Source organism: Dendropsophus ebraccatus, chromosome 8 (genome assembly GCF_027789765.1).
Source record: "Dendropsophus ebraccatus isolate aDenEbr1 chromosome 8, aDenEbr1.pat, whole genome shotgun sequence".
Taxonomy (NCBI): Eukaryota; Metazoa; Chordata; class Amphibia; order Anura; family Hylidae; genus Dendropsophus; species Dendropsophus ebraccatus.
Genome location: NC_091461.1, coordinates 57950212 through 57964969, shown reverse-complemented (window position 1 = coordinate 57964969; position 14758 = coordinate 57950212). Strand labels below are relative to the sequence as shown.

Below are 14758 nucleotides of genomic sequence, written 5' to 3'. Positions count from 1 at the left end.
TGGAAAAAGTTACAGAATCACTTGAAGTATTACAATCCTTATGAGCTTTTCTCCCAGGAGAGGCAGCTCTTAGGCTACATTCACACACCCATAGTGCAGCTCGCGACTGTGGACCCGCGACCTGCACTACGAATGTGTATCTGTAGTGCTCTGTGCTTCATTAGCATAGCGATCCGTGCCACAAAATGCGGTCCGCATTACAACATGTGCTTTTTTTTTTTTTTTTTTGCGGCGGCCATTGAATACCATTGGTCCTATGTTCTGTCTGCAATTGTGGACAGAACAACAGATGTGTAAATGTAGCCTTAGACTTTCTATGAGCCTGTGCACTGCTCTGATTGGCTAAAAAAATAGATCAGGATCAAGCACTTCTTCACCTTCATTCCAGTAATTTGGGGGTTGGGGTATCTTTATCTGCATGATCTAATTTCCGCACATGTTCTATGTTTTACAATATAACAGTGGCCCTTTGAAATGACAGCAGGATTCTGATTGGTTGCTCTAAGCTCACATTTTTATATATGATGCTTACTATATATGAACAGTCCCTGGGAAAATCAATTGTCATATGAAAAACAAACTGTGGATTATTGAGTATTTCCACTTTTTAAACTATTTTGTGTATACGGCGCCTATGTTACTCTATGAGTCTGCATGGTCTTTCAGTATCATGGGCACCACATGTAATATTTCCTTTGACATCCTAACAAAAAACCTACGTAATAACATGTGAAGGTTGATAAAACTGTCCCCTTAAACACAATACACAGAGTAATGAGTATTTAGCTATAGCAAATGACGGCCATTGTTGTCTGCTCTCCTGTCTTTCATGTGAATAAGCTTTTAACGCATCTCATGTATTCCCATTTCCATTATTTTTCAGAATGAAAAGACTTTGGGGCGTTCAGTCAGCCGTTCCAGTAACATTTCCAAGGTAATGTAGAATAATACTATTTTCTCCATTACTGTGTCTGTGGTGTTGTCTCATTATGTATATCTATACACCAGAAGCACTGAGAAGTCTAAAGCAGTTCTCAGCGGTGTAAAGAAATGAAAGATATACAGTGGTACCTCGGTTCTCAAACTGTATTTTCAAGGAAAGTTTACTTTGGTTCTCAAACACTTTTCGGCACCCAGTCTTGAAGTACAGTAATAGCGTGGTATTCGAAGAAAATTTACCTAGAAATAACGTTCAGAATAGCGTGGATGGTTGGTTGTACCTGGTGAGCTTAGCACTGGTGAGGCTTCACATACAGTACAGTACTGTATAAGACTGCAGGAGTACATATACAGTACAGTAGTAGTACAGTCAGTGCACCGCCATCTCCCATACTTTACAGTGCTGGGATGGGGGGACTCTATACAGTAAAGGATGAGTGAAGAGCCGGTGCTACTGTACTATAATTGCTGATTTTGTTGAATGTTTCTTGTATAGTGTCCTGTACAGTATAGTGCTGCTCTGTAATGTCCTGTACAGTATAGTGCTGTTCTGTAATGTCCTGTACAGTATAGTGCTGTCCTGTAATGTCCTGTACAGTATAGTGCTGCTCTGTAATGTCCTGTACAGTATATAGTGCTGCTCTGTAATGTCATGTACAGTACATAGTGCTGTTCTGTAATGTCCTGTACAGTATATAGTGCTGTTCTGTAATGTCCTGTACAGTATATAGTGCTGTTCTGTAATGTCCTGTACAGTATAGTGCTGCTCTGTAATGTCCTGTACAGTATAGTGCTGCTCTGTAATGTCCTGTACAGTATAGTGCTGCTCTGTAATGTCCTGTACAGTATAGTGCTGCTCTGTAATGTCCTGTACAGTATAGTGCTGTCCTGTAATGTCATGTATAGTATAGTGCTGTCCTGTAATGTCCTGTACAGTATATAGTGCTGCTCTTTAATGTCCTGTATAGTATAGTGCTGTCCTGTAATGTCCTGTATAGTATAGTGCTGTCCTGTAATGTCCTGTACAGTATAGTGCTGCTCTGTAATGTCCTGTACAGTATATATTGCTGCTCTGTAATGTCCTGTACAGTATATATTGCTGCTCTGTAATGTCCTGTACAGTATAGTGATGTCCTGTACAGTATAGTGCTGTTCTGTAATGTCCTGTACAGTATAGTGCTGCTCTGTAATGTCCTGTACAGTATATAGTGCTGCTCTGTAATGTCCTGTACAGTATAGTGCTGCTCTGTAATGTCCTGTACAGTATATAGTGCTGTTCTGTAATGTCCTGTACAGTATAGTGCTGTCCTGTAATGTCCTGTACAGTATATAGTGCTGCTCTTTAATGTCCTGTATAGTATAGTGCTGTCCTGTAATGTCCTGTACAGTATATAGTGCTGTTCTGTAATGTCCTGTACAGTATAGAGTGCTGCTCTGTAATGTCCTGTACAGTATATAGTGCTGTTCTGTAATGTCCTGTACAGTATAGTGCTGTCCTGTAATGTCCTGTACAGTATATAGTGCTGCTCTTTAATGTCCTGTATAGTATAGTGCGGTTCTGTAATGTCCTGTACAGTATATAGTGCTGCTCTTTAATGTCCTGTATAGTAAAGTGCGGTTCTGTAATGTCCTGTACAGTATAGTGCTGCTCTGTAATGTCCTGTACAGTATATAGTGCTGCTCTGTAATGTCCTGTACAGTATAGTGCTGTTCTGTAATGTCCTGTACAGTATAGTGCTGCTCTGTAATGTCCTGTACAGTATAGTGCTGTTCTGTAATGTCCTGTACAGTATATAGTGCTGCTCTGTAAAGTCCTGTACAGTATATAGTGCTGCTCTGTAAAGTCCTGTACAGTATATACTGCTGCTCTGTAATGTCCTGTACAGTATATAGTGCTGCTCTGTAAAGTCCTGTACAGTATATACTGCTGCTCTGTAATGTCCTGTACAGTATATAGTGCTGTGCTGTTCTGTAATGTCCTGTACAGTATAGTGCTGTTCTGTAATGTCCTGTACAGTATATAGTGCTGCTCTGTAAAGTCCTGTACAGTATATAGTGCTGCTCTGTAATGTCCTGTACAGTATATAGTGCTGTGCTGTTCTGTAATGTCCTGTACAGTATAGTGCTGTTCTGTAATGTCCTGTACAGTATATAGTGCTGCTCTGTAAAGTCCTGTACAGTATATAGTGCTGCTCTGTAATGTACTGTAGGGATTATACTGGGCACTTATTAATATAATAATATGAGTATTGTAGGTAATTATTGGTGGGTGCTGGAACCAATTAAACACATTTATATTATTTCCTATGGGAAAACACTGCTCGGTTCTCAAACTGCTTTGTTCTCAGACTGCCCTTCGGAACCAAGGTACCAATGTAGTAATAAATCAACTTGTATAAATACATACCTTAGAATCTTCCTAGTGCATAGAATCTTCTTAGTGCTTTCCTTCCTCCACTTGGAACGGTGGGCAGACACGTGTGCCTTGCATTGGACTAGTGGTCTCCAATTGTTCTGAAACTATAATTCTGCATGCCCTGCTAGCTGCAGGTTAGTTACCTGACTGGGTAGTCCATTAGAGGGAGGGGGATTACGATACTTGGTCCTCTATGGCTCTTCCAGGTAAGCTGCATTCAGGTGACTCTGGGCTGAATGGCCACTTTAAGCATAGTACTGATCAGTCAGCTAAATACACAGAGGAGTAAGTTAATACCCTTTAACCACTAATTTTCCACATAGTTCTGAGAACAAAGGGAACTACCATTTATGCCTTGCAGTCACAGATTGGTCCTACTCTGTTCTATTATAGCTACGCTTTACAGAACCAAACCTGCCTTTGGCTAGATTGCACAAGTATGGGAATCATTTGACTGGGAATGATGCTAAAAGCTCTTAAATGGAAGCTGACGTAAGGCTTCCTTTGAATCTGCAGCACTTCCACATTTGTTCCCCTGGAGTGGCGAGTGGTCATTTTTTACAATAAGATAAATGATTCCATTAGATTAAGCTAGAGACCCTTGCAGAAAGACTGAGAGACTGAGTCTCTGAGTCTGGAGAGTTGCCTTATTTCAGAATCATTGTTCTAATGCAGGAACATAACCTATAGGAAATTATTACTTCCCTTTTGTAGAACTAAATTGTGTAGAAATTGGAAACTAAAGCTTTTCTGCAAATAAAATAAAAAATAAGCAATGAAAGCATCCGACAAGGCAGGCAAGCAATAGTAGAATACATCACGATGTACAAATTAGCAGTCACATGAAAACTGAAAGATTATTCACCAAGGTCACATGAATAGATGATACATCACATAAGTAAGGGTATGTTCACACTGAGTAAGACAGGTGAATCCCGTCTCACTGTCTCATAGCCCGTCTATGGGAGAGCGCGAGCAGCAAAGAGCAGCAGCGGTGGAGCGCACGCCCTCTCATTCACTTAAAGCGGGACACTGAGCACGGCAGGATTCCGCATTGGAGAGCTCCGCCACAGAATTTTGCCGTATTTGCTCAGTGTGAACATACCCTAACAAGTCTACTTGACTATACAGCTGCAGGGCTCCTTACCTCCTCACCAGGGGTCCATCACAAAGTAGATACTGATGCCACCCTAAGTGATTACACAGTACAACTGTATATACTAGTATTCTGTGCCCTAAGAGATGAGACAGTATGTGCCTTGTATAGTATTGTGCACACACAGGGTTAGTTATTTTTCCTTAGGTAATCTTGTTCTCCATATAGTTGGGTGGTGGTTGGTCACACCGTTAGTTCTGTAAGTATCCACTGTATTATGTCCTAATGGTTTAATTGCAGAGTAAAGTGGAGAATGCTAATATATGCAGATTATATATGTAAATTACACTCCGGTTATGACAGGACAATAGATCGTTTTCACTGCGGAAAATGTAAATTGGAGCCATTGGATTGATTCATTGTCTCGTCTTCTATTTAGAAAGCAAAGGTGAATCAGGATATAGGATGCCCTAAAATTAGATAATGTGGATGTTGTTGCAAAATTTTGCTGCAGTGATGGCAGACAACATTGAGGTCCTGCACACACCAGCATTATTCAAATTGATCTCTCCTCAGTTTCACTTTGACAGGAGAAGCGACTCAGGTGCACAACTTTGCTTTCTAGTAAGAGATAGTGGTGCAGTGCTCGAGGATGATGGGAATAGAGGTGTAAACCTTACAAAGAACATCTCACAAAGTCCTTCTTATCCTGAATCTCATGACTTCAAACTCTTGTACTTTAACCCTTAAGGACACAGATAATTGGGGACTTTTTTCTTTTTTTTTTTGCATTTCTATGTTTTATTATTTAAATGGAATCTGTCACATGACATAGCAATTTTAGAACAGAGAGTAATTGTGTTTTTCTATGGCTTCTAACCTTTCACCATCTGAAGAGTCAAAGAGGCATGGTGCAATGATGGCTGCATCACCTCTCTCCACTCCCTCGCACAGCCCTCCCTGCCCCTCCATGTATGATGGACAGGCAGAACTCTCCAAGCTGGGAATTGTGGTCCATTGCGGTGCAGCTCCATGTCTATTTCACTTTTCAGATGGATTTTTGATACTATGGAAGCCATGGACAAACAATAAAGGTACCCTCCCTCTCGTAATATCGCTATAAAACGTATATGTATCAGCTGACCCATTACAAGCTCAAGGGGGGGCTTGTATGCTTTCCTTGAAAAATATGTAATATAATAATGGGTACTCGGCCGCTGACCGGGACTGACACGTCACGACTCAGGTCCCCGCTAAGACCAGGAAGCAGCCGGGGGACCAGGAACCGGAGCGGGGGACAGCGGACCCCTGTGCTGGAGCATGTTGTTGTGCAGTCACCTCCTCCCCAACACTTTTGGGGAAAAAAATGGCCGACACCGGACTTCCCCTTAAAAGGTCAAAAGTTGTCCTCTGCCTTCCCAAAATCCTGCATATTATCATAAGGATTACACGTACTCCCAAAACCACTGTACTTGTCCAGAAATGAGGAGCCTGTGTGATATTTTGGGAAGGCTGATGTCAGACCCTCTCGTACTAATTTAGTTAACGCTGTCCACTAAACAACACCAAAGGAATAAAATATGGATATGTACCTTGTATGTTGATCTGGCTCATCACCCTAGACTTGCCCTGTCATTGATTCTGCAGTCAGTGTTAGTCAAGAGCACTGTGGTCTTCCCCTGGTGACTGCAGCCTAGAAAAGCTATGCAGAACGTTTATAGGGGCATTATATTTGTAGTGTTCTATGTATTCTTCCATGTAGCCATGTCATAATATTTCATATGCATGCAGTAACTAATAATATTCATAGAATAGCAGAAACATTGATAGGTGTGGAATTTCCCGAGTGTGTGTTTGGGAGAAAAAAAATGCTCATCATTGGATTTGTTTCCAAAACCTTGTGTCACTTTTAATGCGGACCTGTTTTGTGTGTTCTTCTTTATTTCAAATGAATTATGCTGATGAAAGTTTTATGTAGCCAGCTGCCATTATAGACTTGCCAAGACTTTGAAAACTGAACAGATATACCTCAGAGAGCGAGAAGTTTAACCTGCACAGCATTGTTCGAGTCACCAACAGCACCAGGGGGTTATATTCTGCTGTGGAAAACAATACAGAACATTTTTGCATTTTGTATAGAATTCTGTGTCCCAGAATAACCTGTTTTTCCCTGAGCTATCAAAGTTTATACCAAGTTGCAACCATTTTAGTTAATGGATCCAAATGCTTTTGTACTAGTTTATGCCACAAGTACTGGTTTTGGAAACCCTTAATGGGTAGTCAACAACCACTTTTCAAGATGAGGCTGGGGAACTGGCTTTGGACTTCGTCATGCCATAAGTGTCTACTGCCACAATAATAGATAGTCAGCCAAATCCGCTGATACTTAGCTGTCCACTCAGGCTATAGAGTGTCATCCGCAGCAGGGGTCTCCGCTCTGTCCAAATGGGGCACAAGGAAGAGGTTGTCTTAGCGGCTCAATATTATATTAGCAATGTGTTATCAATAACCACTAATAATTCACCTGAGAAAGCTGGATAATACCCCATTTAGCAGCTGAAATGGTAGTTTGTTTATAAGCAGTTATAACATAGAACAGAATTGTACTGTAAGTTTATAACTGGTGATTTCTTGAAGTTGCCGGTGCTTTTCTGGAGAAGTACCTAATCATTCTTCCTGATATGTGATGTTCAGTATCTGTTTTATGGCTCTTATTATTGTTATGAACTGTGATGTTTGTGTTTTTAAAGCAACTCTGTACCCACAATCTGACCCCCCCAAACCACTTGTAACTTCGGATAGCTGCTTTTATACCAAGATCTGTACTGGGGTCCGTTCGGCAGTTATTGTCCTAAAAAACAACTTTTAAACTTGCAGCCCGTGCCAAACGGGAGTATCTCTGCCCTAACTTTGCACCACCCCTCCGTCCCTCCTCTCCACCCTCCTCATCTTTAGGAATGCTCCAGGCAGATTGTCTCCTATTTGTCAGCTCTGTGAATACTTAACATGGGCTGGATCGTTAAGGCACCTGTACAATGTTCAGCATCGAAAAAAATGTTCCAATGGCATTCCTAATGATGAAGAGGGTGGGAGAAGGAACGGGAGGGGTGGTGCAAAGTTAGGGCACAGATACTCCCATTTAGCACAGGCTGCAAGTTTAAAAGTTTTTTAGGACAATAACTGCATCACCTGCTGAACGGACCCCAGGACAGATCTTGGATTAAGAGCAGCTATCGAAGGTACAAGTGGTTTTGGGGGGGGAGGGGGTCAAATTCTGGGTACAGAGTCGCTTCAAAGGGAACCTGTCACCATGAAAATGCTACCTAAGCTAACTGCATCAGATTACAGATGAACTGAGCGGATTGATATATATATCTTTATGGAAAAAGATTAAGTATAAGGCCCCCTTCACACGTCCGGAAAAACCACCGGACGGATTTCCAACGCATAGACTTTCATTGGACACGGACACCGATTTTTTAGAACCGGTCCTATTTTCGTCGGAAATCCGGCCCGGACGCCCCCATAGGAGTCTATGGGAGCGCCCGGGCCCCGGACGCTTTCCTGATGCACATCAGGAAAGCGTCCGGAGTTCCACTCACCCGGACCACCTTCCGCCTCTGCCCCAGCCGCCTCTTCGTCCGCCGCCTTGTCTGCAGGTACCGCACCTGCTGACAGGCCATGATGGGAGTTGTACTTCTGTAGCCTGTGGCCATCCAGGTTGCAGAAGTACAACTCCCACCATGTCTTGCTGACAAGTCATGATGGGAGTTGTAGTTCTGCAGCCTGTGGCCATCCAGGTTGCAGAAGTACAACTCCCATCATGTCCTGCAACCTGGGTGACCACAAACTGCAGAAGTACAACTTCCATCATGACCTGTCAGCTGGGCATGATGGGAGTTGTAATTCTGCAAGCTGTGACCATCTAGTTTGCAGAAATACATGTCCTATTTTTCTTCTCATCAGGAAATCCTGAAGGTTTTTCCTGATGGTTTCCTGAAGGTAAAAACGGATTACTGTCAGGAAATCCTGATACTTTCCTGATGACATTTGAGGTCTCCTGATCAGGATTTCCTGACAGTAAAAACTGACACGGACGTGTGAATGGGGCCTAACTTGTAATTTATTGACCGAAATTTCCAATGTTTTCATGCTAAAGAGTCCAATCCATTGAGTGACACCGCCCACTGGACTCATTATCACAGAGTGATCGGGGATTTCATTCAACTCGTTGCAAGTTATACTGGCTCTTTTCCCACAAAGTTATATATCAGTCTGCTCAGCCCTTCCTGCTCTATAACATGAAGGCGATAGATTAGATAGCATTGTCTTGATGACAGGTTCCCTTTAACTCCCAACATTTAAAAAAAATAAAAAGTAAAAATGTAACAATGTAACATTGTACAGCAATGAATTTGTTGTATACCTGCCTAGATTCATTATCAGCTGTATGTACAGTATTTGAAAGCCTCATTCTCTTGCCCCATACATGACTAAGCAGACGCAGCATGGCAGGGCCCTGGTACAGTACCGCATTGTCTTTGAGCAATTACGAGAGGTCTTTATACCAGTAGAGTAATTAAACCTCCGCATCTCATTAGAGGAGCCACAATGCAACCCCATGGGAATGGCACAAGCGCAGGACAGATCGTCTCTATATTACAACACAGGTCATTGCAGTCACTACTGGGGGAATGGGCACTGTGATCGTTGAATGGTCTTGTATACTGGACATCTGAGGTCTAATTCTTTATGGGGTCAGATCATTCATATAATCTTTATATAGAAATGCTTATTTACCTTGACACTGATAAACTTTATCCAACCAGGCTTGATCAATGTAGTGGTAAACTACATTTTAAGACTCAGACACAGAACCAAGCAAATGGCTATCTTTTAAGAATGAGCATTTATTTCAATATAGAGGTGCTGGGCTAGAGATTCATTTATTCATGACCCCTTTAAATTTGGTTAATATGCGCACTGGCTTGTAATAACATACCAGATTAAATGCAGTACGGGTTCATGCTCTATGCAAAATGTAATATACAATTCAATTCGCTGAATGCAAATGTAAAAAATGATATTTTCGAGTAGTGAACATTCAGCCGTGAATGTGTAAGTCACTGTAAGAATTGGTTGTCATGCTGAACAAATGTATTATAGAACAAGGCTTGCCTTAATGCCAGCAGAAGCTTTCAGCATTTTCCTGCCGTGTTTACAGCCAGAATCTCTATAATAAAAAAAACCACCAGCTCCACAGCTCTTATTCTTTAACGCGAGAAAAACATTTTGTTAGAGCAGCTCCTGAGATAATAATATGGTAGCAACAGACAATAAACCCCTCCAAACAGACAAATATGAAATGTTTGGGATTTTCAATAAAACTCCATCACTTTGGAAGTGACAAGACTAGACTGTAAGTAAATAGTACATCATTCTCCAAATATAATACTGTGAGATTGGAGAAAAATACAAATAAATTCTAAACCTGTTATAAAAAAAACACCTAACACTAAAAAGGTTATCTAGCCATTAAAAATTGATGCCTAGCCTGAGAGTAGGTAATCAATATTAGATGGGGGGAGGGGACCTGACTACTGGTATCCTCATAGATCAGAAGCATTTTGTGGATTTGTAGATGTTTGATTTATGGATTGGACCTTATGGGTATTTGAACATGTGAGATGTGGCTATGGGTTTGTAGGTGTTTACAGCAATTTCAAAGACTTTAAAGTATAACTAAAAAAAGGAATGTGTTTTTAGTCAGGAAGTAGATTCATCCCTATATAATAGTAACAAAAATGTCCTCAAATGTCAAATAAGTGTTGACTGTAACTATGTTGTAATACTGATAAATTTTCTTAAAAGCAAACCAAACACTTTGAGGCTATGTTCCCACTTTGGGAACCTATTAGGTAAAGGCGGCCATCTCGTTATATAGATGGCTGGTAATAATGATAATGATCTTTATTAGCGGCCATCTACAAGATGCCTTTCTCTATGTTCCTGAAGTGGGAACATAGCCTGAAGGTGTTTTTCCCAGGAAGTACCATGGATTTGTATCTGGTTTTGTTTTGTATGGGCTGTATTAAGCAATGAACAGTCAGTTGATGTGTTTGGAATAGAAAAATTGACACGCTTAAGGATCTGAGACACTCTGACAAGGGCAAATCGTAATGGCAATAGGACTGGGTCAGTTACATTCAAAGATTAATGTCTCATGCTTTAACAAATGGTGTGTTGACCTCCAAATTCCTACCACCCTTACTGCCCACCCCCAGCAAGTTTACCCTCTGTAGCAACTTCCTCAGAGGTCTGGAACATAATGTGAATGTCTGTATTTAATATTCAGTGGTAAATACCTCCCATAAAGTGGTCAGCAATAACAATCCAGCAAAGGCTCTATACCAAGACATCTCAAACTTTTTTTTTTTTTTACTGGAGCCTTACCCAACACACCAAAGTAATGTCTGGGCCTCCCCATCTGTGGTGGAAATACATTAAAACTATTGCTCAGTCTACTTTTCATTCGCATTCTAAAATCTGTATAAGGCCCCGTTCCCACTGAGCAAAACTAGCGGAATTGTCCGCCACGGAATGCCGTTAGCCTCCCGCTCATAATGGGAGTCTATGGGAGGTGCGCGCTCCTGCCCTGTCCGCGCTGAAGAATGAACATGCTCAGTGGGAACGGGGCCTTAGAAAATCTATATTGTTGTCAAACCAGAGATTGCTGCAGTCAGGCAGCTTGCAGTCACTTAGTGGACACTGCCTCCCCAAACAACTAGGGGGCGCCTCTATTTAAAAAGAGGTGCTCTAAACCATATTCTGCTGGAAAATGGGGGGTTCTGGTATCCATGTGGATCTCATTTTAAAAAGATCACCTTCCTAACCCTTGTTGCATACCAGGTACACCCTATATAAATTTACAGCCATGCATGTTGAGTGAACATTCACATGTCACTGTCAGAATAAAGATTTGTACTTTTAAGTCCATCACCCTCAATAACCTCCCAGCCATTTGATCACTGTCAGCTTCAGTTATCCTGTCAAAGCATTTTGGGAAGTGTATATTGAGAAGAATTAGGCTAGTCTGCAGCAGGAACCATAGCAGCTTTACCACTGGGCCATCATGCACAGTGACAGCAGTTTTGTTGCTTTCAATTTGATGAATATAATCCTATAATATAAAAAAGCAAGTTCTGTGGAGATTTCTGTTAAGCTCTGTATAGTAGACATAGGTATTTTTGGTTGTGTTTCTAAAGAAACGTCTATATAAAAGCAAAGTAATCTGCAGAGAATAATCCGGAACGTGACATTTAGGAGAACTAGTACAATCAGTATAATTCAGCATTTGCAAACCCTGCAGAAAATCTTCAGTCCAGTCATGAATAAAAGGAAAAAAAATGTTGCGGCCTCCCACCCTCACTAAATTCATGTAACCATGACAACCCATTAATATACACTCGTGACTCACTCCTTGTGCCTAATCTGCTTGTCTTTGAATGTTTAAAGAAACCATAAATTTTAGAGGTGGATACCAAAAACCATTCGAAGGGGTGGTCTGGTTTGGGTAAAAAACAAATGTGACAGTATTTTAGGGCAGTAAAATAATAAAGCATACCCATCTAGACTAGACCAGTGCTGATGCTCTCTGATCCTTGTGTGTATTTACTCCAATGATGCGATGTACCCACTCAGTTTCATGATCCGCACACACTGCAACAGAACATCAGCAGCAGAGCCACGGCAGCGCATCACTGGGGTTACAAAACAGACTGGAGTCTCAGCACTCGCCTAGGCTAGGTGGGCATGCTTTATTTTGTTATTTGACAGCCCTAGCGGGCTGGCCTTTTTTGTTTTTGACTTTTTCTTAACTTAGAGAAACCTTTTAATATTATTTTTTACTGCATACACAGAGATGAGTAATGATATAAGCGGAACTTGGTTTACACCACATCTTACCTCTTCATTTAACGTGGACTTCAGTAAAGCTCCCAATGTATATGCCAAACATTTCTGTAGTGTAGATTATCATGCGATAAGAAACTAGAAACAGATACCATCTTAGCTTATAGGTGACAGATGTCATTATATGCCATCCTCTTTATGGATTTGTGGTGAGGTTTTTAATAGCGTTACCCTATGTATTATTATTACAGTAGATTGCAGCCACCACACACCGACAATGTGCTCTCCTGAATTATAATGTGTGAATGCTTGAGGGATCTATCAAAATACAACATTGGTATGTCCGTAGGACTATGATGTCATTCGTTTTTGTTTACATCCACAGATTTCTTTAGTCTGACGATGTACGACATCTGTTAGAACTATGGTGGCCTATAGAGCTGACCATCTAGTCATCTGTGTTAAAGCATTAATGGGGTTATCTGTTTGGGGAAAACTTTTTATATATTGTTATCGCAAGTATATAGAAAGTGATAAAGAGCCTATTGCTTACCTCTTTGCGCTCCTCCAGGTGCCCCGTGAATGCTCCCAATGCCAATCACTGGGATGGGCCAGCGCTGTGGGCAGTAACTGGCTGAGTAGGCTGCCTCCACCGAAACTAGTCTGTCCCAGGGAAGCCACTCTTAATGTACGCATAGGCTCGTTATTATTTCCAATTTACAGTACTTGCAATGATATATAAAAAGTTTTCCCTAACCGCATAACCACTTTAAATTTACTAGCTGATCCCTAACTTTCTTTTTTTTCTGATATGAATACAAATGTGTTTTTTTTCCATTTGTGATGCTGAAACTAAGGCGAGTGTCTTCTATTTTACAGGCAGGAAGCCCGACTTCAGTTACCGCACCAAATAGCTTTCCACGGACATCAGTGACACCTTCCAGCCAAGATATTTGCAGGTATAAACAGTTTCTATATTCAGTATCTGTATACACATCTATGTAAAGGTTAGATGTACTCAGTCCATAGACTGTCTGTATATGTTCTCTATGTTCCACCCCATGTTGTCTCTGTATTGTGTACTCTCATGTGTATCACAATGAATGTCTTCTCTTGTCATTCTTTTTTTACTTTCTATGCTTTTTTCACTGTTCTGCATGCAGTTCCAGTGCTGTATTTTCTGAATGTTGTCATCAAAGTCCATTGCAGTCTGCTGTTGTGTTGAAAAATCCAAAATGCCAGAGTTCTAGGACACCAGGGGCCACCGTAACCATTATTTGTCAAGATGGCTTCTCAGTGGAAAATGCAGATACAAAATCCTTTAGCAGCATCGTGAAGCCCCCTAAAGCTAAGTCCACCCTCCCCTTCTCTAAGTCACTAAATGATGTGGACCAAAAAACAGTGGAGTTATCTGGGAACAGCGATTTTGTGGAGAGAACTAGCTCAGAAGGAAAACTGCTTTCAGCCGAAGAACATTCTTTTGCAAAGAACAAATTTCAATTCCTAGAAAATGGAGCTAAATTTACTAACACCGTTTCTACGAATAACTGTAATGTTATACACGGTCAGTCTGTCTCGGCCAAGCAACTCCAACTTCCATATCTGGACACTAGTCTTGGATCCGTATGTATACCTATTATCGATGATAAGGCAGATAGTGATTCTTCAAAAAGCAAAACCTTGCTCCACTATATATTTTCTTTTTCACCAAGCTCAAGTGTCCATAGTCTGAACAGGTTCCAAGAACTTGATGGCTACTCTAGAAGTCTTCACGCAGGCACATCTTCCAGTATGCTTTTGGGAAGTACCGATTTTTGCTCGGATGACATGGGTGACGATGATGTCTTTGAGGACACTGCCACTGGCAAAGAAGATCCAAAGGAACTAAGAGCTCCTCTATGTTCAGTGGAGGATAGTGACCTTGAATGTCCGTCCCCTTCCAAAAAAAATCCCCCTGCGTCCCCTGTGTCCACATCTGGGGATGTTTGCAGGTTGGTTTAAGAAAGAACCACCTTCCACCTCCTTCTCCGAGATGCAATCCCACAATTTTACATTGAATCATTGACAGCTATAGCAAGTAAATCACAGATTTTTACCTGGTGGCTTTTTAAGATGTCAAAATTAGCAGTCGGGCTTGGACAAGTTGAAAGGTTTACCAAGCAGGAACGTGATTGTAAGGGGTTAGATATTTCAATTGTATTGCCATACCTATTTAATGAAGCAAAGCAAAATCTTGTATGACAATTTTAGTTAGATATCCTCAAGGGGAACTAATATGACAAGTGACATAACTATAACGGAAGTGGACCTCCAGTTATATAGACTGTAGTGCAGTAGTGTGCACTGTAGCCGTTTCTCTAAATAACTTGTTTAGCAGATTCTGCTTCCATATAGCA

At 41.2% G+C, this 14758-nt stretch overlaps 1 protein-coding gene across 4 annotated transcripts in view; it reads left to right on the top strand.

Annotated features, from left to right (window-relative positions):
• Positions 1-14758, top strand: part of MARCHF8 (membrane associated ring-CH-type finger 8) — a 177672-nt gene that overhangs the window by 154483 nt on the left and 8431 nt on the right. For 3 of the 4 annotated variants that reach the window (XM_069980492.1, XM_069980491.1, XM_069980493.1), the window contains 3 exons: positions 884-934; positions 13242-13321; positions 13526-14353. In XM_069980492.1, the coding sequence (XP_069836593.1) occupies positions 884-934; positions 13242-13321; positions 13526-14353 (959 nt within the window). The remainder of the gene's footprint in view (positions 1-883; positions 935-13241; positions 13322-13525; positions 14354-14758) is intronic. The other variant, XM_069980494.1, reaches the window with a different exon arrangement.